This window comes from Dermacentor albipictus, chromosome 1 (assembly GCF_038994185.2).
Source record: "Dermacentor albipictus isolate Rhodes 1998 colony chromosome 1, USDA_Dalb.pri_finalv2, whole genome shotgun sequence".
Lineage (NCBI taxonomy): Eukaryota > Metazoa > Arthropoda > Arachnida > Ixodida > Ixodidae > Dermacentor > Dermacentor albipictus.
Window position 1 is genome coordinate 374,411,365 of NC_091821.1, and position 26,977 is coordinate 374,438,341.

General features: G+C 44.2%; 1 protein-coding gene across 1 annotated transcript; it reads left to right on the forward strand.

The window, feature by feature from the left end:
- On the forward strand, window positions 1–26,774 carry LOC135901769 (D-3-phosphoglycerate dehydrogenase). Its single transcript, XM_065431619.2, has 11 exons — window positions 1–651; window positions 1,043–1,194; window positions 1,749–1,814; window positions 3,951–4,104; window positions 6,941–7,073; window positions 8,984–9,132; window positions 12,763–12,915; window positions 15,745–15,883; window positions 16,033–16,160; window positions 19,050–19,275; window positions 26,475–26,774. The coding sequence occupies exons 1-11, from the start codon at window positions 517–519 to the stop codon at window positions 26,630–26,632; spliced, it is 1,593 nt and encodes a 530-aa protein (XP_065287691.1). The 5' UTR covers window positions 1–516; the 3' UTR covers window positions 26,633–26,774.
- Window positions 26,775–26,977: the final 203 nt, after the last annotated feature.

Sequence of the window (26,977 nt, forward strand, 5' to 3'; positions counted from 1 at the left end):
CTTACAGTAGTGATAACGCGTTTTTTATGTGCGAGTGCGAGCCGCGCCGAGATAAAATGCAGTGCGCTAGGCATCCGATGCTCTTATCGCGAGCCATCCTTTCTCGCTGTCCGCCGTCTCTAGTGATAAGCACGATTAAGTAAGCGAGCCGTCTCTCCGGTCGACCGCGTGCCTGAGGAAACGGAAGGCACAATCAGTGGGTCTGTGACGCGCCTAAACTGCGGGTGCCCATAGACACTGCCTTCTGTAGCTCTCTCGCCTCTGTCGTGTCGAATATTCGTGTCGTGGTTGGCTGCTTGGCGAAGGGCCGCTCGCTCGGACCGGTCCTTCCCCACTCTGCCCATTCGCCCCGGCAAACGTCACCCGCAGACCCGCACGCAACGAAAGCAGTCTATTGTATCTTTGGGGCTCGCATACACGCGTTCATCCGCTTTCCGTAAGACCACGTCGCACGCACGTACGTACTCTCCGACTTTTCGCGTCGTTACCGGGAGTGGAACACTACAGAGCGGCAGCATGGCGTTAGCAATTAAGAAGGTCCTCATCAGCGACGCGGTCGATGCTTCCTGCGTCAAGATCCTCGAAAACCACGGCGTCCAAGTGACGCTCAAGACCGACCACACCAAGCCCGAGCTGCTGGAGGCGATCCAGGTACAGTGTACTGGAATAATCCGGGTAATCAACAAAACTGCAAGCGCATGCACGCTGGGGCAACGCCCCATACGTAAATCGCACAAGCTAATGCCGACTGCTTTTATCGAAAGTATACAAATAAAAAAAAATCCGTGCGCCACGTTGTCTTTAACACGTGCCACGAACTCGTAGGGAGTCGTTCAGTTTAGTGTTATCGTTGTCTTTTGCGCAAGTTATCGGCCTGTTTCAAACAGGCCCCGCGAAGTTAAGTGCACAGAACATGAAGGCGTGCGGCACGCGTGGCATCTTGTATGACAGCAAAAGCAAATAAGCTGGAAAGTTTTGCAGCTCACGAACGCAGTTGTTGCTGGCTCTGTTATTGTTTTGTTTTGTTTTTTTCGCCACGAAGGGGTACGACGGTATCATCGTACGATCGGCCACGAAAGTGACGAGCGATGTTATCAAAGCCGCGCAATCACTCAAGGTCATTGGACGCGCCGGCACGGGTGTCGACAACATCGACTGCGATGCTGCTACAAGACGGGGAATTCTTGTGATCAAGTGAGTAAACTACACAGGGCCAACACAGATCACAAATGGACACAGATAAGGACGAAAGGCCTCGGAGATGGGTTGATGAAAGGGCGAACCATACGCAATAACCACGAGGGCAATGTCCGGCAGTATTTTGCTATTTGCTTCACCAAATACCGTTTTTGCGGTCCGTGCCGCACATCCGAACTGCCCTTGGGAAAGCTTTGAAAATGATGATTAGCATATGCATAAGGGCCATATTAGTGTTGCTTTGTATTATGAAAAACATATTATATTAAATGGCGTACACAGCGTTGCTCACAGTAGTACCTCCGCACTCGCAAAAGGTAACATGATATATGTGATCTTTATAAATTTTCACCCAGGTCTAGCTGTATACACAGTATAGCCAATTAAGGGATACAAGAGAATGCCACTGGTGATGCAGCTGTAGGCAACAACAACAAAAAAAGACACAATGGGCAACATACCTTATTGTGTCAGAGTTGGTGCCCTGTAACTGCCATGGTAATTGAGTTAAGCAAACCAAATAGTCACCGCGTCTGATCGCTTTTTTGCAGTGCTCCTGGCGGCAATACTCTCAGTGCGGCTGAACTGACATGCGCCATGATCATCACTCTCTCTAGGTAACTATAAGGCCATTTACACAAGCATTTCTTCTTCATAGGATTGCTTTTTTCTGCAGTGTTTTGAGTACAGCCCTTGAGCTTGCAGTCATATGGGTCCTGCTTATTTAAGAACTTGTACTGTGCAGGTTGGTTTCAATCCTTGAAAAAAAAAAAAGTGTACGATCATTGCATTCTACAGGTACTAATATATGGGGCAGGAACTTGGAGCTTAACTAGGAAGCTTGAGAAGAAATTAAGGATCGTGCAGCAACAGGTTAGGTGTAACTTTAACTGACAGGAAGAGAGCGGAGCGGTGTGGGTCGGAGAGTAAAAGGGGTAAGCCAATATTCTAGTTTACATTAAGAGGGAAAAAAATGGAGCTGGGCCAGCCAAGTAATGCGGCGTGAGGCACCATTGGTCTATAGTTACAGAGTGGAAGCCAAGGGAACAGAAGTGCAGTCAAGAGCAGCAGAGAATTAAGTGGTGTGATGAAATTGGGAAATTTGAAAGTTTAAGATTTATTTTTATTCTTATTTTTTATACAATGCTACGGACAAGAAGTCCAAGCAAGGTGAGCAAAATACAAAAGATTATACGCACAGAAGAACAAGATGAAACAACATTTTTAGGCTTGTAGCGCAGCTCAGAACGAGCAAAAAGGAAGGTGGAAGAGGTAATGAATAGGAAGTTCTCCGTTCCTATTCATTACCTCTTCCACCTTCCCTTTTTGCTCGTTCTGAGCTGCGCTACAAGCCTAAAAAAGTCCTGACGTACCAACTCGTCCAAACTCCCACGCTTTTGAAGATGAAACAAGTATGTAACACATTTTTCACACAAATTGTTTGGTCATAAGGTAGACGATTAAGAAAAATTTTGACTTGATTACAATACAACTATAATTAATACACGAAATAACAAGATTATTTACACAAATTATATACAGCTCACGGGCGCTGGGGGTATGCTTCAGTTAGTTTATTCCAGTCATGTATTGTTTGTGGGAAAAAAGAGTGCCAAAAAGTATCAGTCATTGCGAAAATTGGTGTTAGAGAATAAAGGTAGTGGTGTCAAGTGGGTCTGCTTATCAAGGGGGATATGTATATTGCGGTGTCTAAGGCTAGCCTATGATTAATTAAGTTTGAAAGAAACTTTAGCCGACTTTTGTTTCTTTGAATTTGTAATAGTTTAATGCCGTTATCGGTTCGTAATGCAGTGGGGGAATCAGTAGCCTTGAACTTACTGTAAATATATCGTACTGGTTTTCTTTGAATTCTTTCTAGGTTCTTAATGTTAATTTTTGTGTGAGGGTCCCAAACTATGGAAGCATACCCAAGTTCTGGCTTGATTAAAAAAAAAGTAAGAGAGTAGTTTAACACTAGGCGGAGCAGTCTTGAGTTTGTGGCACAGAAGGCATAGTTTTCGGAAAGCGATGATATGTGATATTTATGTGAAAGTTCCATGATAAGTCACTCATTAATATTAAGCCTAAATATTTATAGCAGGCTACTTTCAGTAAAAGTGCTGCAGCCAAATTGGAAGTGTAGCCTAAGGGGTTTTTTTTGTGCGTTATAAGGAGATAGACGCACTTAGTGGCATTAAGAAGCATTCCCCATTGCTCACACCATTTTAACACATTGCCTAAGTTAGAGTTAAGGTCACATTGGTCAGTAATGAAATGAAAATGAAAGTTTATTTCCATCTTGTAAGGTAAGGTACAAGGTACAGATGGGGGGTGGTGGAGAAAGGCTGTCCACTGGACAGCTCGACAAGTCCACCATCCCTCATTTGGGCAGGGTCAGCATCACATTCTTTCATTCATTCAAAATATACACATGTATACCGTACATACATAATATTGCACATCATATTGCAATGCAGGTAACTTCTCTAAACAAAACACAATCATCAGCAAATAGACGAATTTAGTCTATAGTCTCGGATGGCTCAAGACAGGGCTAATTGGAGATCGCTGGGGGAGGCGTTCATCCTGCAGTAGACATAAATAGGCTGCTGATGATGACTGTTCAATCAATGTCAATGAAGCCACTTGATTTATTGCTTGATAATGAATTCCACTTATGTGTCACATATTCTGTAGGCCATATTATCATCACTAGTTTGTAAATTTCTTCATCTTTCTCTTTGTCCTAACAGAGAAATTCCAGCTGCCACAATGTCTCTCAAAGGAGGCAAATGGGACAGAAAGACCTTTATGGGTAACGAGTTGTACGGGAAGACACTTGCTATCATTGGACTTGGAAGGATTGGCAAGGAAGTGGCATTGAGGATGCAGTCATTTGGAATGAAGGCAAGCATGAAGTTTCGGACTTGTCATTGTTTTGCATTGGTGCGCGCCCACTGTGCATCTTGCATGACCTGCAGTGGCAGCAACTGGTCACTTTTAACGGATAAAATTTATGCATTATGTGGGTGTCGCAACCTTCATAGATACCTGCATATGCTTTGTCTTCTGAACACCAACTTTAGGCTTTATTCTGAATTTAATGTTACTTACTTTTACTTGTTTTTTAAGTAATTGCATGTGAAACAGATGGACATGGCATTTGCTTTACGTTACTTGTGTGATGAACTTGGAGGTTAACAAAGAGTGATGGAACAAAAAATGTTAGGCGTAACGTTAACAGACAGGAAGAAAGGTGTGGATGAGAGAGCAAATGGAGGTAGCCAATATCCTAGTTGACATTTCAAGAAAAAAAATAGAGCTAAGCAGGCCGTGTAATGCGTAGGCCAGATAACCAGTACAGAAATTGGGTGGGGTGATGAAATTGGGAAATTTACAGGTGCATGTTGGAACTTTGTAGCACAAGAGAGGGGTCATTGGAGATCACTGGTAGAGGCCTTCATCCTGCAGGGTACATAGGATAGGCTGCTGCTGCTGCTGCTGCTGCTGATGATGATGATGATGACTTGTGTGATATCACTCTCCTCTGATATCTCCTCTTACAGTGCTTTCAAAGGAAAGTCAATCGCATATCAAACTTTCATGTCCTCCGTTCCTGCTGTAATCGAACAAATGGCGCTTTCTTATTAAATGTTGGCCAAAGACATTTAGCCAGAAACTCCATACACAATCCCCCTTTTGCGATGCATTGTGGTGCCATCATGCGGTGGTCACGAGAAACAATTTGGTAGGCACCGCTGCACGCCGCGATAGCAGCCCCACGCAAGACTCGTGACCAAACAAGCAGCGTGCGTGACAAAACTGAAGCAACGTGTATGTGCCGTCATATTTTTCCATCGTCAGCTAGCCATGGAACCCGCTGGGGAATGCGTTGTACCCGGAGGTTTCTTCAGCGTGACGAACGGACTAAAAAAAGCGCTTCGGCAATGCTTTACAAGCTCCTTCTTGACCTGAAACCACTGCACCTGCGGTGTAAAGTGAATAAGCAATAAAACAGTATGAGTGCGCACAAAAACGTATGACTCGAATAGGGCATGAGGTGTAGTTCCTAGGGCAAATATCATGTTTTACCACTGCGTTTCTTGCTTTATGGTGTGCCATACTGCTAGGCATACATACACACACAGGCAGTGGGGAGGCCAAAAGAATGCCAATTTGCATACATTATTTACCCACATAAAGTATGTGCAAATCTACAGAAATGCCAAAAATGGTCATAATGCCCAGAATCGGTGATACCTCTTGTTTGTGGGGCACCTGTCTACCTCTTAGAATGTGCCATGGTACAAACATAGCAGTCGACCACGTCCATTCTTCTTCTTCTTCTTTCTTTTAACTGGTACGTATACACAAACAGCATCGGTATGAAGCCCAGATATCCGGGCGACAGTGAAGGTGCCCCAGAAATGTGTCGCTTACACAATAAGACGCGCTACTCGACTGCAGAAGACGCCGCACGGGAACATGAGCCTTAGTACATACGGTACTACATCACAATTCGCTAAACGAACATAAGCCTGTTCTGCAAGTAAATATCAGTAAGTGCCGACAAGAATGACGAAATGACAACTAGCAACAATTGCTAACTAGCACCATCAGCTACTTCCACAGTGCACACTTTCACACGTCAACCCGGCAGTGCAGGCCCGCTTGGGTCCGACAGATAACTACGCCGACATTATGAGTGTTCGTATGCTATAAGTGTGCACGGTGTGAAGTTGTGAAATGACGCCGTTCTAGTGGCGGCTCCACAGAGACGATAGAAAGAAAAAAAAGAAAAGAACAAACAGTTCGTGTCTCATTCAGCTGGCTAGCGTGAGCTCAGAGATCGTTTGTTTCACTAGCTCAAACATACATTTGTGTCTTTTTCTAGGTTATTCGCATGAGTCAGTAATGACAAAAACAGAGCATCTTGCCGCTTCGCAGCCCTAATACACGCTTCATGGCGTTGTCGATTGCGCTTTACCAATGGAAATTTGAAAAACCGCATTGTCCTGCTGGAATGGTCACAGGAGGTGCAACCGTAAGCGACACAAGACATTGGCATCGCGCCAAATTTTGATGGCAATAATGTTCGAAAGGCGTTCCGTGCACATGGCAGCGAGAATGGCGAGGCTGACAAGTGAGCGAAAGAACTTTATTAGAGGTCTGGAAAGGGATGTGAGCTCGTCGCGCACTCGGCTAGTCCCATGTCAGGACCAGCAGGTCTAGCCCAGCAGCCTGGTCGCGGGCACACCAGACAGCCAGGATTTGCTTGTTTACAGCAGGGCTATGCATAAGCGAGTCCCACTCCTCCTTGCTAAACTTGGGGTATCTCGACCCACACTCCCAAAGCATGTGTGCTAGAGTGGAGGTCTGCAGGACGGGCAAGCATTGTCGTGATATAAGTCGGGGTAAACTTCATGTAGAACGGCCAGACACAGATATGTGCCAGTTTGTAAGAGTCTAAGAGAAACAGCTTGTCAGCGCCTGCCACAACCGGCCTCGACTCATTCGGAGGAGAGACTCGAGTCTGGCCGTGCAGCGCACCTTCTAAATCGCTTCGGTCCTCAGCTACTAGGGCACTACGCATGCGCAGTTCGGCGTCGCAAAAGGTGGGTTCTGAAACATGGCAAGAAAAAAGATTTTCTGGTGTCTTGCCTGTGGGCAACACTCATACATAATGGTTTAACAGTGATCAATATTTTAGTGATGTAAGCGGCCGTATTTTTATCCTTTTCAGACCATTGGTTTTGACCCCATTGTTCCCAAGGAAGTCTCCAGGGAGTTCGGAGTGGAGAGCTTAAGTCTTGATGAGATCTGGCCTCTGGCTGACTACATAACCGTTCACACGCCTCTCATACCTCAAACTAAGGGTGAACAATTCAACTTCTTTGGAGAGGGAGGGAAATGAGGGTGCTGAACTTGTTGAATACGTATGCTGTAATGGTGGGTACAAAAATTGTCCCTTTGTGCATATATATGCACGCACATGCATGCATATGCACGCACCTACCAGATGTTCTTTCTTATGCGGGACACTTCAAAATGAAACTGTCATATGTGGGCCCCTGCCGTTTTTGCATTAGGCTACGTGGCTAGGCAGACATTAGCCGCTAGAAAATGTTCAATGTTAATTTGCTAATTACATGAAACGTGCTAGTTAAGTTCTTATTTACTGACCTCAGGGCACATGTTTCAATTGCAAAATTGAAAGCAGGTGTGAAATCACGTCTGCTTAGCAGGAATTCTAAGACTAGCACCACTTTCAAGATATCCATCCCCAAAGCCTTTTAAACAATGTCTTGGGGTTTTACCTAAGATCATCTTGAACTGTTAAAAGTACGTTTTTGTGTAACTGTTAATTGGGATGCCAATGTATTTCATAGTACATTTTAAGATCACCTCTCAGAAATTGTGCTAGTTTTAGGATTTATTCTACGCAGACATGACTTGCCTGCTCCTTCACTATAATTTGGAGATTACATGTGCCCTAAGGTAAACAATTAAAATGTTAATTAGCTTGTATTACTTAATTAGCAGAATTATTGAAGTTTTTTTTGCTGCTAGTGCTTGCCCAGCCACGTAGCCTATCTGCAAAAATGGCAAGAGAATACATATGGCATATAAAAGTGATCTGCATAAGAAACAACGCTTTGCATATTATGAACTGTGGCCATTTAGAACATCTATGAGAATGAGAATGAGCATGTCAGTTGATTAAGTGGATTTAGCGTGGATAGGTGACGTGTAAAAAAAGGTACTTGAGTCACCTAAAAACTGGCCATTTTGGACCTCTACAGAGGTTGTTTAACACAGAAACTAAGCTTTATATTCAGCTGTCACAAAACCTACAAGGCTGCTTTTCAGCCTTGCAAAATTTTATTCACAGTGGGGATGCAGCCCATCCTCTCTGCGTTAGTTACGTGCAGCATGTAGCGTCTTGTCTGTTTGGCTTTCGCAAATGCCTGTGCCGTATGCCAGAATCGTCTTGCGATGGTGCTATTCAAATGAAAATAATAAAATCTGCAAATTTATCAATACAGGGGCTACAAAATGATTGAACCTCAGTATGTAGGTCTTCCCACAAGCTGAATGTGCACTAGCACATGCTACATTGCACGTAACATTTGCAATGAGAACGGGTGGCACCTGTATTGCTATTTAAATTTTGCATTGCAGAAAAGCTGCCTTGTAGGTTTTTGCATGGTATATAGAGCTTAGTTTCTGTGTTACACAACCTTTGCAAGTCTGATGGAAGGCTTTTAAATGGCCAGTTGGACGTCCCACAAGTACCTTTTTCACATCTGGCCAGTCCAACTTGCCTATTGTGGTAATTAATGGGCTTCACTAGAGTAACGAAGCCTAATTATAGCTATCATAGCCTGGTTATTCTTGCAATGTAGGTTGAAGGCTGTGTTAAATTACCTTTGTGGCATTGCCAACGCAGCTTGAAACAACTGTGTGAAGATACTAGTAGTGGTTCGACTAACAAAATGCATATCAAAGGAGAGGACACCACATCAAGAGCAACAAAGTATCAAATGAAGTGACCAGCAGATTCACAGGCATATAGGTTACGTGCAGTGCACCCAACAGAGGGTACACAAAATGTAGTTTCAACACATATTTTGTTGATTGCGCATGAACAGTAGTTTCGTCAAAGTAAAATTTAGTCTGCTCATACCTTTCTTTCAGAGAAAGAGAAGCCAGTGCAGTGGTTATATTCTCATGTGGCATTTGAAGCAGTACCTCATGCCAACCCTTCATTTTCCTGTTATTGCAGATCTCATTGGCAAAGCTAGCTTGCAGAAGTGCAAGAAAGGCGTGAAGGTCGTGAATGTTGCCAGAGGTGGTATTGTCAATGAGGATGACCTCCTGGCTGCCTTGGAGTCTGGTCATTGTAGCGGAGCTGGGCTGGATGTCTTCACTGAAGTAAGGCCTTTCGCACAATGCTTACCCAAATGTACTAATCCTTAAAGCAGTTCAAATTGGTTCAGGACAGAGCATCTGATGCTGTAATATTTGTTGATCGGAAGCAGAGACCTGCTAATATAGCATGAAGCCTGTTTCTAATACTGCAGGCACTCCTACCAAAAAGTGCTTGCATTGACTGAGAAGTTTTAGCTTAGATCGTTGATTTACTTATATACAGTCTTGGCATCATAGTGATTTTCATTGGTAGCACAATATTTGCATTTGATGATTTGATTGCTTTCCAATTATTTATTTTTCTTTTCCCCCCTTTGTTTAAACATTTTATTAATGCACCTCTTAAAATTTCACTTGCCTTTCGAGACATCTAAATAGTTACGCAGCTATGGTGGTCACTGGCAGAGTCTGTCTTTGATGCAAATACCAGTAGCTCTTGTCGCAGTCGTTACTGTCGCCACTCTTACCTCTGCCTTCTTTTTTCTTTAAGTAACACCATTTTTTTTTTCTGAAGAAAGAACTGCACTGAAAATTTTTTGAAATACATGAAAGCAAAGCAAAAGGAATCTGGTTTTCAGGCATAAAACATTTATTAACGAGATTTATATAATTAAAAAATATAATTTGCCAAAACAACATTGTAGAAAAACATCGAACAGAACTTGTAAAGATGCACTTGTATATAAAAAGAAAAGGAAATGCTAAAAAAATGTTTGAAATATACAGAATGTTTCGCTATTTTATAGCCACTATCTGCAAAGAAATCAAAATGTTTTCTTGAAAACTACTTCTGTACAAAAATTCACTGGAAGCCCTACAGTTGCACTTGCCATGCAGCAAAGCAGCTCCTTGGTGTGAAAAACAGGGGAACATTGCAATTCTTGCAATAGACTGTTGTTATCTGCTGCATTTTGCTGTAGGTAACATTTTTTGCAGTTTCGATATGGCTCCATATAGCTGACTAGTGCTGAATGGCTTCAGTTGGTAGAAATCCAGGGAAAACATGGGGAAGGCTGGAGATGGAAATCCAAAACAATGAGAACAGCGAGAACAATGTGAAAGCTGAAGCCAGCATTTCAACAAGTGGACTTGTCTTTTTCAAGGCGACATATGCTTTCCTCGGCACATTATATATAGGTATGGTTGTTCTAAAGGGGAGAGCTCGGAGATAAGAAGGGTGGGCGAGGCTATGACCAAGGGTGTGTTAGCGGCGAGGGTGTAGAATTGGAAAGGAAGGGGTGCTATTTGATGTCGGTGGAGGAATGTGTGGTATCGTCATGTGTCAGCCACTTGACGTGTCAATGTAGGTTCCGTTTTTCATGGAAGGGACCTCGACAACAAGAGGGGGGGGGGATTATCTGTTCTATGGGAGGTCAGTGAGCTTATCGTCTCTCTGGAAGAGAGAATAAAAGTAGCAGCAGAAAATGGTGCTCGCGGAAAAAAATTAATGAATATATATAAACAAAGAAATGAAAGAAAGGAAGAATAAAAAAAGAAACGAAGCTGAGAAACCTAATTAGAAATAAAAATAAACAGGTGCTGTTGCCCATAACTTGAAATTTAGCATAGTGAATAGATTCTAAAGCTTCCTTTGAAACATTTATGCCTATTGGTTGCAATGTCTTTAACTTATGGTCTAGGTATTATTCTCTGTATATTGTCTCGCACAGCACGGAAATTTGACTGCAGGATGTCAAGTTTAAGTTCATCAAAGTTATAACCTGGTTAGTTTAAATGCTTGGCGACGATGGCTTTGAGAAGCATTTTAGCTGTGTTGGCGCGATGTCTATTTAACCTGATGTTCATTGATTGTCCCGTTTCACCTATATATATTTTCTTTCAGAACGAACATTAAAGCATATAAATTACATTGGAACTAGGGCAAGTAAAGCTAGTTTTCATTTTGTGTGTAAGCTATTTGCAGTGCTATTAATTTTAAGGTCACCTTGAAGGTGCCTGTAGGTTTTTTTACCTGGAGCAAGAACATGCTTTTATTACGGGGAAATGATGTTGACTGTTTTTTGCGTGCACTAACATGTCTTTAAAGTTTTTGTCAAGGCGATAGGTCACAGTTGGCAGAGGAGCATGAACTAGCAGTGCACCTTAAGTGCTGGGTTGATTTCCATTGTCGTCACTCTCAGGATCAAAGTCGCATGAAAAGGCAGTAGCCTCTTGCTCGCTGTTGCTTGACCTGTCAATTAAATCTGCTGCAGACGCAGGGGAATCACAAGAGCTCCAATGTTTCGAAGTGCACACACATCTTCAGAGCTCGTTCAAAAATCGCCACAATAAGGGAAAAAACTAGATCTATGAAAAACTAAACTTTACTTTTCCTGCTATATGTGCAGCGTGTTCATGCGCGGCGCAGAGGTCTCGAAAAGTGCAGTGTCCAATGGATGTGATAGGGAAAACGTTCAGCTACAGTAGAAGGCCGAAGGCATGATCTGCAAGGACCAAGGAGTAAAAGGGCTTGCGTGTGCTTTGAAGCACTCAGTTGTTGAAAGCAGCTGGGGAGTACTCCTCGGGAACGCCATTGAGCTGAATTATGCAGAGCACTGTTGCTGCATAACATTTCTGAACATTCATGATTGGCAGTGTAGGAAAATGTATAGCGAAATGTAGACTCTAAATAGTATTATTCAGTCTTTATATGAATAATTCTGCTTAGGTTGTGCACCTACACGTTATCTATGACTGAGCACAGATCAGAAATTATAATCTAGCATTTATGTAACAGTTTACCTTGGAAAAAAACGCAGTAAACTTGTCAGAACATTGAATCAATAATCTTTTTAACTTGAGCCAGTATTTGCACACATATAGTTCATTCAACTTTTTGGAGTGTACGGAGTAGAAGGGTTTTAAGTTTCTGAGTTTATATTTTGGAGCTTGTGTCTGCTTTGCATGTGCCTTTACTTCTATCCTCATCTTTGTTCCGTACCATTTAAGTACCTATCTCTCCTCACACTTTATGTAATATGGCTATACTCTTTTTTCCTTCTTCCTTATAACTAAGTGAATATGTGATGTGGACAGATTTATCTTATAAGCCACCATGACAAGCTACCTGCAGCTAGCCAAGAGCACCTGCCTAGGTGCAGTTTTTGTATTTTTTCTAAGTTTCATTTTGGAGCTAAATTTAAGGTTGTTTTTTTTTTTGGGGGGGGGGGTGGATATGCAAGGCAAGAAACAGTGCAAGAAAGTGGTGAGGACAGGAAGGGATATTTCATGCTTGAGTTGCCTGCAGCAGCTTTTACTTGAAACATACTTTATGCAATGTATTCTGAGAGCATAAGCAAAAGAGTTTTATAGGGATTACAGTTGGATGATTTGAAGATCGTGCTACTTTTGAACATATGTAGTCTATATTCTTTTATTTCATGTGATGGGATGCATTTCATTCTGGGGAGGTGATGCCTGAAGTTGATAATAATTAGGCACACCTACTACCTACAGAAAATATCGACATCTGCAGTATGCTGCAGCGTTTAAAGGGCCATTCTGATTATATTGCGAGAATACTTTTGTTGTCTAGGCTAAATCACAATAATGCAACAACTTTAATTGCCTTTTCTTTTCATTTTCATACTGCCTTTGGTACCTTACAATATTTATTCATGATTATATATGCAGGAACCCCCCAAGAACACCAAGCTCATTAACCACCCAAAGGTTGTCTGCACCCCTCACTTAGGTGCCAACACCAAGGAGGCCCAGCTGCGTGTGGCTCAGGAAATTGCTGAGCAGTTTGTTGCCCTCTCCAAAGGACAGACTGTTCCAGGAGTGGTGAGAGCTACTGTTCGCACCACATCTTGTGGCAATTTATGTGCCTCTCTTTTTTTTTTCTGTGAACAGCAGTTATGAACTAGAAAACTGGTTGAATGTATCCATCTATCAACAAAAATTTTTAATGTTTCTTGCAAAACACAAGAACACTGCAGGTAATGTCGTGAATTGAACCAGTGCTTCAAGCCAAGCACTTGTGGGGGTCTGATTAATCGAAGAAGTACCGACAACCATGGGTTAGAGCTTAGTGAGTCACAGGTCCCCTTCAGCTGTCACCTCACGTAATCCAGGGCGCATGTTTAGCCTGCAAAAGGGCGCAGTGTTCTGCGTGGCAATAAACACAGTATTGCCCTAAGTTATCAGTAACAGTTTATTCGCCTCGGATGACATCCAGCGCTGCATAAACGGCCACTCCCGTGGAGGTGCAGGAAACAAAGAAGCTCTTGTGACAAGAGAGAAAATACAGATAAAAGGGGGCCACCAGCCTGTTGTTGTGGGAGGATGGCTCCCCGCAACTCGCTGGTACCGAAATATATCCATGTAGCTATGTTGCATACTCTCACGATGACCAGTGGGCCCTTTGGTGAGAACTATACCAAGCTTAGCTGGCTTGGGCCTTCAACAAGTGCGGCTCAGCTTAATACAACCACACACGAGCTCTAGGCACTGCTCTTCAGCTTAGCATTCAGAAAAGGAGCAGCACCAGGTACAAGGAATTCCATGGGTGCAAGGCACTGTGGGCGAGCTCAAGTTGGAACAATGCCCAAAACAAGAGGGCCTGTGGACAAAAGAAAAAACATGTATGCTCCTGGTGTTGTCCCAGAAAAAGAAGCTCCCTCGCCAACGCCAGCAGTGTTGGTAAGGCCAGCAGTGCGAGCGCCACAGCCGCAAACTGGATGGTGGAAAAAGCCACCCCTAGCAACCATCACTGGTGGAAAGGGAGAATCCTAGGGATGACAGAATAGGCCAATGCCGGCTCAAAGGCCCGGGACGCACCTCAATACCCCCACACTTTAACTGCTGCTCCACTGATGGGTGTTGGGCATGTTGAAATAAACTTGGATAACATTTTAGTGCTAGCACACAAGAGCAATTGGGAAACGTAGACACCATGATGCAATAGGGCATTTTGGTGTCTACATGTCCCTTTTGTCCTTGTCTGCTAGTGCTAAAATGATTTTTAAATTCACTACTCCACATTCACCTTACACTTTGAACAAGTGTCATAAGCTAAAGAATGGGGTGAACGTGTCTGTTTCTGGAAGAGAAGATTCACTGGGCTGTGCAGAATTATACATGGAGGGGAGAAGAGGGCTTTCCATAAGGCCAGGAATGAGCAATTAAAAAAAAACATAAGTGTGAGAGACAGTGTCACTTTGTTACTTTCTAACAGTGGAGTATGCAGCCATAAATAAAAAAAGACTGTTACCATTGAACCAGATGACGGAGACGTGCAGCTAGAGCCTTCACATCAGCTGACCAAAGCCAAAAATCCAGAAGCCTAATAATTAACAGCCTAGAAGCACATGCATACTCTTTGAAAGCACCATGGCAGAAGAGGGTGCCACAACACGAATATAAGTAGACTGAGAAATGAAATGAGCTACAAGAAAACACCTCATAACTGCTGTTTGCAGTAATTGAGTTATTGGTAATGTAAGAGTAGCTTAAGCCTGCCAGTTGTTGTAAATTTGTTCTTGACAGTAAATTAGGCTGGAGCACACCAAACCATAAGTACTGGATGTGGAAGGGTTAATCATCTATGTTTATTCAGTATGAAACACTGTAATCATTCTGCTACTGCAGCATAATAATTCCTAGAACAGTCACCATGGTGCACCTTGCTAGCCAATATCTTGAATGAAATTTGGCAAGCAGTCAAGGATGCAAAAGTGCAAATGAACCACTCTTGTTTTATTGTGGTCACATTTACTGCCCTACATATTTTATTTATTTACTTTTTTGTGTGTGTCTTGCGTGTTATCAACCCCTGATACCATATTGTTACTCCAGCTTTATCAGCATGACAGTGTCATGCAGGCAGCAAAATTTTTTGATCAACCAGCATAGAGCTAGCATTGTTCTAGCAGTTTACATTTGCAGACTCCTATGAATGTGGGGTTCTGAATGAATGAATGTGGAAAAACTGAATATGGTATTGAGTGAGGTATATAAAACCTAGAGGGCAATAGACCAGTTCATGCTGCTGTTGCTAGTGTTCCATTAGGCCAGGTGACCTTACATATGTGTGGTTACTATGCTGATGGAGAGGCAACACGCTCATAACAAGACGCCGAAGTTGTTGACCATAATTGTCACATTGAACAGTCGGACAGTGCCGAAACTAGGAGTCACAAATCTAGCTCTTCATTGGGCGTATGTGTGCCTAGGAAAACAAGTAACACTTTATAGCTTGTGCTATTAAGGGAGTTAAACTCCCCCTCTTTCCCACGCCTCCTCCCTGTGCCTCGCGTGCGCAAGACTGTGCGGTGCACTTCCGGCCCTCTTCCCTCCCTCCCTTGCACGCGAAATAATGAGCCGCGATCGTCAACTGACCCTCGCAAGTCAGTTTCCAGCCCTTACTGACGCGGCAAAAGTCTGTTTTATACCCCTGATTTTGACAAAAATTGCCGCTAATTTCGTCCGCTGTAGCCGATAGTCCGTTGTAGCGTGGTCCACAAGCTTTGTTGCAAAAATAAAATAGGCAGACCAAACTAAGTTGAAATATGGCCTGTTATATCTGAAAGTCTGTTTTATGTGGGTCCATTGTAACAAGCATAGACTGTACACGCGGACCAAATGGTCAAGTTTTGTATACTGGTTATTCAGGTGAATGCTCCATCACTGTCCCAAACACAAGTTCCCGAGAACAAGCCCTGGGCAGATCTCTGCATTGCTCTGGGAAAGATTGCAGCTGGGCTGGCAGGCTCCCTGGCATCTGGACTGCAGGTTGAGCTGACTACAAAAGGTGATTGGTGTATTTGTGATTGTTTCATTCTGGGAGCAAATCTTTATGAATACACAAGCTTCAGTGATGCACACTGCTCTATGGTTTACAGGTACTTCTTACACTTTCTGTCTCTTTTGTTTATGTGTGTGTCTCTCCCTTTCTTCCAGGTGCTGGGCTTGAGAAGAAGGGTCAGTTCCTCACATCTGCAGCTTGTATTGGCCTTCTGAATCAATTTGGTCAAAGCCATGCTAACTTCATCAATGTCACCGTGCTTTCATCAGATGCTGGTATCAAGGTGTGTCCACACATATCGTCTTTTTAAGATGAGAGTGAATTTATTTGGTTTGCCGCATTATCTCTTGACAGACTCTAGACCATCTCTGCTAGCCATTTCATTGTGGTTAGGTGCCTGTTACGTGTTGGAGGAGTGGGACATCTCCTCTGTCTTGCTCCTGGCAGGTACATGGACTACCCCATAGCAACAGGGGAGCCATCTGTGCTTGGTGTTATATAGGATGCTTTCATTCCTGCTTACTGACCAAGGAGAGTATTGCTTAACTTCAAATACCAGATGACAACCGTCAACCATCATATTCAGCACAACATGGCCAGTGGTCAATATGTGCAAGACATTCCTTTACAAGTGCACATGCTTCAGCCGTGTCAGGCTGTGTTTGGGCTCAGATGAAGGATGCTATCTCCAGCTCCACACAAAGTCTGTGGATTTGCACTAGCTGACGATTTAACAAATGAATGTAGAGTACACACAACTGTTAAACAGAGAAGCCCTTGCTGATTTATGCAACTTTTAGTATTGCATATCAAATACAGTGTCTGCAATCTCCTCCTCCTAAGCCTTTAGCAAGCTTGCAAAGATTGTGCTTGAGAGTGTCCACCATCTAGGACCCTGCAAACACACCTGATCTATCCTTTTTCTCTTATGGCGTAAATTTCTGCATCAGATCTTTTTTCTTTTAGTTTGTTGCAAGGCATATGGAGAATAATTGAAATTCAGCAATGTAAGATCCACAGCAATCAAAGCATGTCAACAACATACTTTGTTTTGTACTAAAACATGCCATCATGCATTGTGCCACTTCTCACGCCACTACAGAAGCACCCTTACATATGCTATGGCATGATGTCAGGTGTGCCTTGCCTGCCCGCCTTTCACCCAGACCCACACTTCTCCATTGCCACAAGCCTTTGCCAAATGTTTCCTACCCCATCACTTCACAAAGTGTTTCAATCCACTAGCTCTCACCTTATTCACATAGTGATCATTAACAAATTTCAGAAGCACACTGAAGCTCTCAAAATTGCACTTTTGTTGCTTTTTTTACATAAGAGCTCCTCATAACTTGGCAACCTTAATGGTTTCTATTGATAGTACTACAGATGCTTGTCATGTCTTGTGTGGTTATCTTTTAGTAACTGTTTAAAGGGGCTCTGAAACACTTCTTCAATAAGGTAAAGAAACATGCCCAATATGTATACCATGCTTCTCTGAACATACTGGCCAGATATCTTGCTGCATGCAACAGGGAACCTACAATCTCGCATATTAGATTGTGTGCTCTCTACTTCAGCCTTCTGAAAACAGCAATTTTTTCCCCCACCTTAGAGGACATCAGCAATGATGTGACATAAAGTGCAGTAGCCCATAGATGCCAACTATGTATTGGGCACACACGTGCACGCCCTTCCACATGATTTTTAATGGACAAGCAATAGTTGTTAACATGTACTCTCCCCATTCGTTTTTGGTGCTTCAGTGCTGTTTCCAGATGCCAGCCTTGAAGGGTTAAGCCTAGACCACATGTACGCTTGCGGACGCGTGCAAGCTCGCATCCGCGTGCCTACGCATGTGCAGACGGTGCTACATGGCTCGTAGGTGTCGAAATGTGGCGTGATCTCAGGGAACAGCACCTCTCTGTTGTCACGCGCTCGGGCTGCCTTCCATCTGCACTCCTGGCTACGCAGCTACTGTACATTCAACTCTCAGTGAAGCAGATTTATATCATGCAAAGAAGTGCTTCTTTCCTTTTTGTGCTGGTCTAACAGCTATAAAAATATAACAATTGCCGTTATAGATGTCGAAGCGTGTTGAAGCACTGTCAATAACGAAGTACAAAGTGGCGTCTGCTAGGGCATCTGTGAGTGGGCGCTGTCGTGCGTCTTTGTGGATGCAAACTGCCGTTCCTTGCAAGGTGCGTGGGCGCGAGCTTGCGCACGTCCGCTAGCATATTTGTGGTCTCAGTTTTACAATAAGCATGCTGTGGTAAGAACAAAAGAAAGGAAGGAGTGAAAGATGGGGCACAGCACTGCTCCAGCTTAGAGGAATTGACGAGTTGAGGTGGAATAAGAAAATGAATGTTACGGTCAATATTATATTACTCATATCGGGTCCTTTCCAAACATTATTGAAACCCTTCTTGGTAGCTTAGTGGCTGCTGAGGTCACGGGATTGATCACGGCTGCAGCGGCTGCATTTTGATAGAGATGAAATGCAAAAACGCAGCCCAAGTGGTCAAAATTTAATCTGGAGTTCACTACAATGGCATGCCTCATAATGCGATCATGGTGTTTGGCCACTAAAACCCCTAATTTTAAGTTGTAAACATTTTTGAGAATACTGTATTTCTTAAAGAAGTGTTGCACCCCTTTCTGCATGTTGCTTAGTTTCATGAAAGGTGTTTCAGTGCCCCTTTAAGCTTTGCACATCTTTCTCAAACTCGGCCTTTCCACATAGTGTGCCAGATAGGCAAGACACCTTGACTTAAACTTTAACAGCTGACGCTGTAAGACATAGAGAATTTATTGGCACTTCATTGAATGTTCACTAGGGCTTGTAGAAGCCACAGCCCATGCACACAGATGCTGGACTGCCAGCACATCAACACGTGTCTCACCACACTCTTGGTGGCTCAACTGATTGCCACGGAACTCTGCGGTCATGTTATAGTACCAATCAAACCATCCATAGGGAAGTGGCAGCCAATATTGAAAGGCGGCTACTGCTACAATAAGGACAAAGATAGAGATGTTGATGGCTTTTGTGGCATTGGTTGATGGCCACAATTTCCATGTGTGTTACAAATTGAACAAATGGCATCTCTACACTGTTGCCTTAAATAAGTAGCTGCCATTTGGGTAAACATTCTGTGCAAAATTCTGTCTGCAGGCTTCCCACAAGCATGTGCCACAAGCAGCATTTGGCGAGGCTGAAGTTGTCCTGTCTGTGAAGAGTGGGTCTGTGGGCCACACTGTCGCAGGCACCGTGAGTGGCCCCACTCTGCTGCTGTGCGCCTTGGATGGCGCCGCTTTTCAGCCTACGCAGCTTCTGTCGCCTGGTGGCATGCTGGTTGCAATAGGAGACAACAGCCCGAACACATTTGCCGAAGTCATCGGTAAGTGCATGTTGTAACTTGTGCAGCCTCCCATTCATTGCCTGGCAGCTTATGGGAGATGCTGAACATGCGAAACGCCAACTTCAGGCAGCATGCTCGAGCGAGGCTGTCGCGATCGGGAAGCAGTTCAGACACCTGGGCCAGCTTCCACAGGACAGGCGACACCAGTGGCCTTCCATCACACGGTCCCCCGTGGCTCGACATAGCATTTGTAGAGGACGTGTGTCTCTGCTTGTGTTGAGCTTTGTTGAGTGTTGACTATTGACCGCTGTGCACTGGCGTTCATTCCAGAAGGGCAAAGCTTGCACCTTTGTGTCCTGATATAGTTTCGTATTGTCATGCTTGTACTCGTAGAATTACCGTCCTGAGCATGTGAAACCATCATTGGAAATGGCCTTGAGCCTCATCTGTTACTCTAGGAGAGCCTTGTAGGAGGTGGACATTTCTTGCCTTTGGGAGTCTTTGCGATGCCCCTATTGGGCTTGGGTTCCTTAGGCGCCTCTATGGCAGCTGCTTTAGGTGGCGTTCCATGATCGGCAATCTTGCCACTCTTGTGTCTCTTGAAGTCTTCTGTGTTCTTTGCATTTCCCTTGTTTTTTTTTTCTTTTCTCTTTCTTTCTTTCTTTCTTTTCTTTTTTTTTTTTCTAGCTGAATTTCTTGCTGCCCTTCTTAAGCATGGTGATAGCTTGTTCTCTGGACAGGAGCACTCTTGTATGGAAGCTTGGTAAACAATGAAGGAGCTGTGGCACTGTCCTGGGCCCTTCCATGAAGAGGGGAGCTTCGTACTTGTATTCATTACTTTCCTGAGCAATGTCTCGTACGCTGACTGTATTCAGGTGCAACATCAAAGAACTGTCTGCTTTCAATGGTGCATTGTCTCTGGGAGGCTTTCCAGTACCAAAGACCGGACGTGCTTTGTACAGTTGAACCTTGGGAGAAGTCGTGAAGGGTTCCCTGAACTGTCCATCCAAGATTGGTTTCCACTGCAGTAACTTGAGGCGATAATCGAGATATCTGGCCAGTTACAACGTCCTGATAGATATCGGAGCCAATGAGAAGGCTGATCTTGTTTTCTCGGAAAGTAGCTGCTTCAGGACTTGCATCACTGTGAACAAGGCCGAGGTTTGTGATCATGGTAAAGATTGTGCCATCCACTGGTGGATTGCTTACCGCAGAAATTTCCGGCACTTTGAGGGCATCTATAGTGGTGTCATTGGTACAGTGCTGGCTCCGGAGTGTGATGGACACTCGGTTATATGTAAAAGTCACAGGGCGATGCGTTTTCCCAAAGGTGAACAGGTTGAGGTGCTCAATGCCTTGAAGTAGCAACATCCCACCGAACAAAAGTGCACTGGCTGCCCTTGTCTAAAAGAAACCGCAGCAAAATTGACCTTGCTGGTGCGACAGCCCAAGGTCTGCTGGTCTGCAGGAATACAGCCGTGAATCTGGTGCCACTCGTTGACATGGAAGTTGCACAAGGCAGTGCGTCGATGGATTCCGGCAGCCTGTGCATTGCATGGACGGTGCTGATACATTGCCCAGACATTTTGAGGGGCAGCTAGGTACAGTGTCAAGTAAAGCTGTGCTGCAAGACTCGTGGTGGAGTCGACGGGGACGGGATTGGTTGATGTATGCGGCTCGGTGGTGAGGCGCATGATTTTCTTGGTAAAAGTGACCTTACCTTTTGTTCGTACTTAAAAGCTGTGGCCAAGTCTGCGTCCAGGTCTTCATCCATGAGCGTATCTTGTGTGGCACAGTCGAACTTGATGAGCTCGGTCCGCTTCACTAAAACGAGCTTGAGATGCTGGTGCGGCTCCCGTGTAGGGGTGGCCTCATCTGTCAGCAGGGCATCGATCATAGCAGTGGCTTTGGTGATGGCGCTCCGGATGAAGCTGTGCTTGGTGCAAAGTTTCTTCATTGCGGGAACTCGAGGGCCAGACAGCAGTGTGGATTTCATCACCACTTGAAATGTAGCAAACAATGACGAGGATTAGACACAGACCCAGACGTTTGACTCGTCCGTCATCTGGCAGCAACCGCGTGAGCAGTGCCCGTGGCTGATAATAATAATGATGATAATGACCTTAATGTCTTTGGCACATAAGCACTCTGCTGCTCGTGCTTGGTGCTTCTTTATCTGCAACAATGTCCAAGGCTTTTCCCTCAACAAATAATAAATGATTGCTTTATGAATGTCATGTTGCTACAAGAACCTTTACAGCAGTAAAATAAGTTTACCACAGTCACTAATGGCAATAATTAAGACATGGCATGACATGACAAGAACTTTATTGAGGTCCTGAAGAGCTCGCGTCTGGGGAGACACAGGATCAGCCGGTTGCTTCACCCGTGACGGGACTGGCTGGCTGAGACCCACTGCAACATCATGGGCCTTCTGGATGGCCTGGAGTTGTTGGTGTTCTGGACACTTGAGGGCGGATTTCCAAGAGTCCTTGGTTTGAAGTGAAGAGACCTCTAAGGCGGGGCACAGCCACAGCATGTGTTTGAAATTACAACATTTGTATCCGCAATTGCGGCATTCCTGTGAGTTTTCCTTGTAGATTAAGTGCATTAAGTGCGGTTAGGGTAAGATCTAGTCTGTAGCATTCTAAGCGTAGAGGACTGGGCTCTGTCAAGCTTGGTGTGTTAGGGTGAAGCTTCTACGGCTAAGCTTGTAATGAGTGGTAATCACATGATATGTATGGAGCAGGTGTTTTCCTAAATCTATGGGAACTTCTGAGGCCCCAGGTTCGGCTGTGCGGTTGTGCTTTTCGCTAATCTGGCTAGTGACCCTCTGGGGACCCAGATGGTTACGTCGTCCGCATAGATGACATGCCGTACATCTGAGATGCCAGCCAACCTCTCGGAGAGCCTGTTCATAGTGATATTAAAGAGCAGGGGTGACAGCACCGACCACTGTGGTGTGCCGAGACAATCTAGAGGGAAAGGCCCTTCGGTAACTGTCCCAACTCCAATGAATGCCATGTGTTCACTAAGGAAGGATTTAGTAAAGTTAAAAAATCTGCTGCCAAGATTGAGCTGGGATATCTCACCTAAGATGTGTTGGTGTCTGACCCTGTCAAAGGCCTTAGCCAAGTCTAGGACCAGAACGCCCAACACGTCTCTAGTGCGGTTATCAAAGATTGATTTCTTCAATAGGAGCAGCGCATCCTTTGTGGAGAGGAAAGGTCAAAATCCAATCAAGTTGTGAGGAAAGAGGCAATATCGCTCGATGTGACTTGATATGCGATTATGAACAACATGCTCCATGTCTTTGCAAAGGCATAAATTGAGCAAGATGGGCCGGAGGTTTTCCGTACTAAGAGGCTTTCCCGACCTTGGAACGAAAGCTACCTTGACCACCTTCCATTCATCAGGGACTTGCCCCAACTCCCAGACTCGATTGATCTCATTTGTTAAAATCTCTGTTGCCTTGTCATCCAAGTTCCTTAGAAGTTTGTGATGCCATCTGGTCCTGGAGTTGACTTGCTATTGAGGTTAAAGAGGACGTGTCTAACCTCTGATACTGAGAAGGCTTCATCAAGGAGTTGGGCACTCAGCCCAGTGTATTCCGGCCATGGGACCTTCTCTGCCTCCCTGCATGCTTCACTGCATGCATCAATGGAGATGCAGCACTGGTGCTGACACCTCACGAAGTTGTCTTTAAACAACATGCATGGGACTCTTAATTATAACTTTCCTTGGCAGTAGAAGTAATCCATTTGAGGGCACAAATCGCAAGTGTGCACACCAATCTTAAAATTATATCAAGGAAAAACTACACAATTCTCAGTTGCGCTGCTTGGTGCATGTAATTCAAGTGCTAAGGAAAATGCAGAATACATATTTCATTCAGATCTGCATACCTAAAAAAAGTTGACAGAGTACATGTGTGCTGCCTTCAAGGGTCCCAGAGAACTGGAAGAATGCCAACATTATACTAATCCACAAAAAGGGACACATTAACGAATTGAAAATTCATAGGCCCATTAGCTTACTTCCAGTATTGTATAAAATATTCAAGATAATTTCAAATAGAATAAGGGCAACACTTGACTTCAGTCAACCAGGGGAACAGGCTGGCTTTAGGAAGGGATAATGTAAAATTGATCACATCTATATAATCAAACAGAAGAAATCTGCAGAGTACAATCAGCCTCTTTATATGGCTTTCATAGATTATGAAAAGGCATTTGATTCAGTAGAGATACCAGCAGTCTTAGAGGCATTACGTAATCAAGGAGCAGAGAAGGCTTATATAAATATCTTGGAAAATATCTATAAAGATTCCACAGCTACCTTAATTCTCCACAAAAAAAGTAGGGAGGTACCTATAAAGAAAGGGGTCAGACGGGTAGACACAATCTCTCCGATACTATTTACTACGTGCTTGGAAGAAGTATGCAAGCTATTAAATTGGGACGGCCCTGGAGTAAGGATCAACGGCGAATATCGCAGCAACCTTCGTTTTGCAGATGATATTGTCCTGTTCAGTAACACTGAGGACGAGTTACAACAACTGATTGAGTACCTTAATAGAGAGAGTGTAAGAGTGGGGTTGAATATTAATATGCAGAAAACAGATAGTGATCTATAGCCTGGCAAGGGAACAAGAGTTCAGGATTGTGAGTCAGCCTCTAGAGTCTGTGAAGGAGTATGTTTACCTAGATCAATTACTCGCGGGAGACCCTGATCAGGAGAAGGAAAGTTACAGAGTAATAAAAATGGGTTGGAGCGCATTTGGCACACATTCTCAGATCCTGAGGGGAAGCTTACCATTATCACTAAAAAGAAAGGTGTACAATCAGTGGATTCTACCGGTGCTAACATATGGGGCAGGAACTTGGAGACTGACAAAAAAAAGCTCGAAGGCAAGTTAACAGGGTGTCTACCAACCGGGAAAACCGGGAAAACCGGGAATTCTCAGGGAATTTGGGCCTCTATCAGGGAAAATTAGCGGCAATTTTATTGAAAGGGTCGAAAGTCGCGGTCATGCTGGCTCGAGTAGCAGACAGGAATCGTAATGAATCGTCTTTGACGCCCTGTCGTTGGCAGGAGGAGTTGCCAGTGTACAGTCAACGAGCGACTTTCCGGATTCCCAATAATTTGGACGGCTTCGCGGCGCCACCTCGTACCCCATAGTGTCAACGTATCAGAACGTGTGAAATTTCCGATTCAAGAACTCTTTGCCGTCCGATTTTCCGGACGTTTTGCCGCGACTGCAGGTCCGAAACGGCATTAATCAAAGGCACCACCGCTGCCGTCTTGATTACTTCGCCGCCTCGAACCGGCACTCTCGCACGCAGATCCGCTGGCACCCGTTGCCACCACTGCGGCAACGCTAGGCCTAGCTGCTTCGACGTTCGCTATGAAGCTTCTTGCCAGTGGGTGCCGAACTTTTTATTGAAAGAATTCGCTGCTGTCAGCAATGGCACGGACTCCACCTTTGTGGTCCTCGCGATTGGCTTAGAAACCTGGAAAACACGGTGCGTTGCATAATGCCGGTTCGTGAAAGTCAGCTTCGCCTCTGTACAGAAATGTTACTCGGTAAAGCTTACGGAAAAGTATTGCAGTGAAGCATAACAAGCGTGGGAAGGGGCTATTGCCACGGAATACAGTATGTATATCTTAATTATGCACGCGGGCACCCGGCATTTCCTGTCACAGTACGAGTACAGGTATGCCTAATACGTGTACCGACAGGCCTTCAGAGCGTTTTCGAACGTGCCTGTGGCGGTTTGAGCCCCTAAGGGCAGTAAATGACACGCATTTATTTTTTTCCAACTGGCCGATTTTTCGGACGTTTTTGCGGCCCCGAGGGAGCTCGAAAAATCGGTCGTGGACTGTGCAACTGATCATGATGCTTCAAATGGTCCTTGGGGCGAACGAGTGGCGGAAGGCGGACAAGAACAGAAGTGACCTACGCATTGAGGAATAAACGAGAAAGGAAGCTTGTTGCCGCCGTTTTGAAAGAGCTTGAGCTCAAAAAATAAAGTTTTGGCTGATGCCGAGATGCAGGTGTCCCTCATCCAAACTAAAATACACTCTTTGAAGCAGTGCAACACAACACTCGGGCGTCGTGCGCGGGCTGAGAGTATGTCAGGACTGTTGAGGTTGACTTACGAGCTGTTGAGAGAGAATCTCAATTGTGACAGAGTTCAGGCCTCATTCCACTGAGGTTGCTATCAGTTGATAGAAATAGCTCATATTAGAACATATTTGCCTTTGTATGCCTCTCCTTTTTATTCGTATTTGATAATGTCCGACCCTATTTGCAATTGTTTTCGATGACACTTTATTTGCTGTGCATTTTACTAACCCCTGCCTTCTATTCTCTTTTTGAATAACATCAACACTGCTCCTTAGTATTCAAATTGGATTAAGTTGCTTTTTTTTTCATGTGCTTACTAGAGAGTGACAGCATCAGGCGATATGGTTTCAGCCCGTGTTGATATAAAACATAGTTCTGCATCACTCAGGGAAATTTGCAATGGCACTCGGGGAAAACCTGGAAAACTCAGGGAATTTGGAAATGTCAACTTGGTAGACACCCTGGTTAAGGACCACACAAAGAGCGTTGGAACGAAGAATGATAGTAGGCGTAACGCTAAGAGACAGGAAGAGAGCGGTATGGATCAGAGAGCAAATGGGCATAGCCGATATTCTAATTGACATTAAGAGAAAGAAATGGAGCAGGGCAGGTCATGTAATGCATAGGTTAGATAGGTGGACCATTAGGGTTACAGATAGGGTACCAAGAGAAAGGAAACACAGTCGAAGATGGCAGAAGGCTAGGTGGGTGTTGAAATTAAGGAATTCGCGGGCGCAAGTTGGAATCGGTTGGCACAGGACAGGGCTAATTGGAGATCGCAGGAAAAGGCCTTCATCCTGCAGTGGACTTAAAGTAGACTGTTGATAATGATGATGCTAACCAAAAAGTGTCTTAGCAGCATATCTCAACAAATCGACCAGGAAGCTATCACTTGACTTCAACAGTCATCCTCAGATGGTTCTTGCTGAATTTTTTTCTACCGTATGCCTACATGGAGTTACATTTCTCTATTGAAATCCTGCACTTCTTAAAAGCAAGAATACTGCTTGCATGGTGCATTGTAGAAACCTGGGGGTATGTATGTGAATGTCAACCTACACTAAATATTTTCTGATCATGCAAGCTGGTGATAATTTTGCTCTTTCAGGTGCACTTGTGAAAAACGGTGTATCGGTGCTGTCAGCTTCGTGTACCACTGGCCATGAAGGAAAGGCTTTCTACCTCTTCAGAACTGGCTCTCCTGTCAAGGCACAGACGCAACCACCAATCGCACCATTGAAGTTCTGGACGTACATCAACATCTGAAGTTACAAAATTCCACCAAAACAACGCAGCTGTATTTTGATATGCTTGTTTAGTGCACTTTTACGCACCACTTCTTGGTACAACACTAAGGCACATACAATAAAATTTATATAAACAATGAGCAATAAATAGTTTGTGCTGATGTGTGCAATTGTTCTCATTGAATTTTATTTTTTAGTAAAGGATGATGCTTTGGCCTAAATCTGGAAATAAGGAATATTCAGGGTAAGTGGGCGTGGGCTGTAATAGTCACACCCAATGAAGCCATCTTCCTGTAAAAACCCTGGAAACGTTTCTTTTCCAAAATATTAACTGGCTTCGGCTTTAAGAACAAGCTTTATGAAT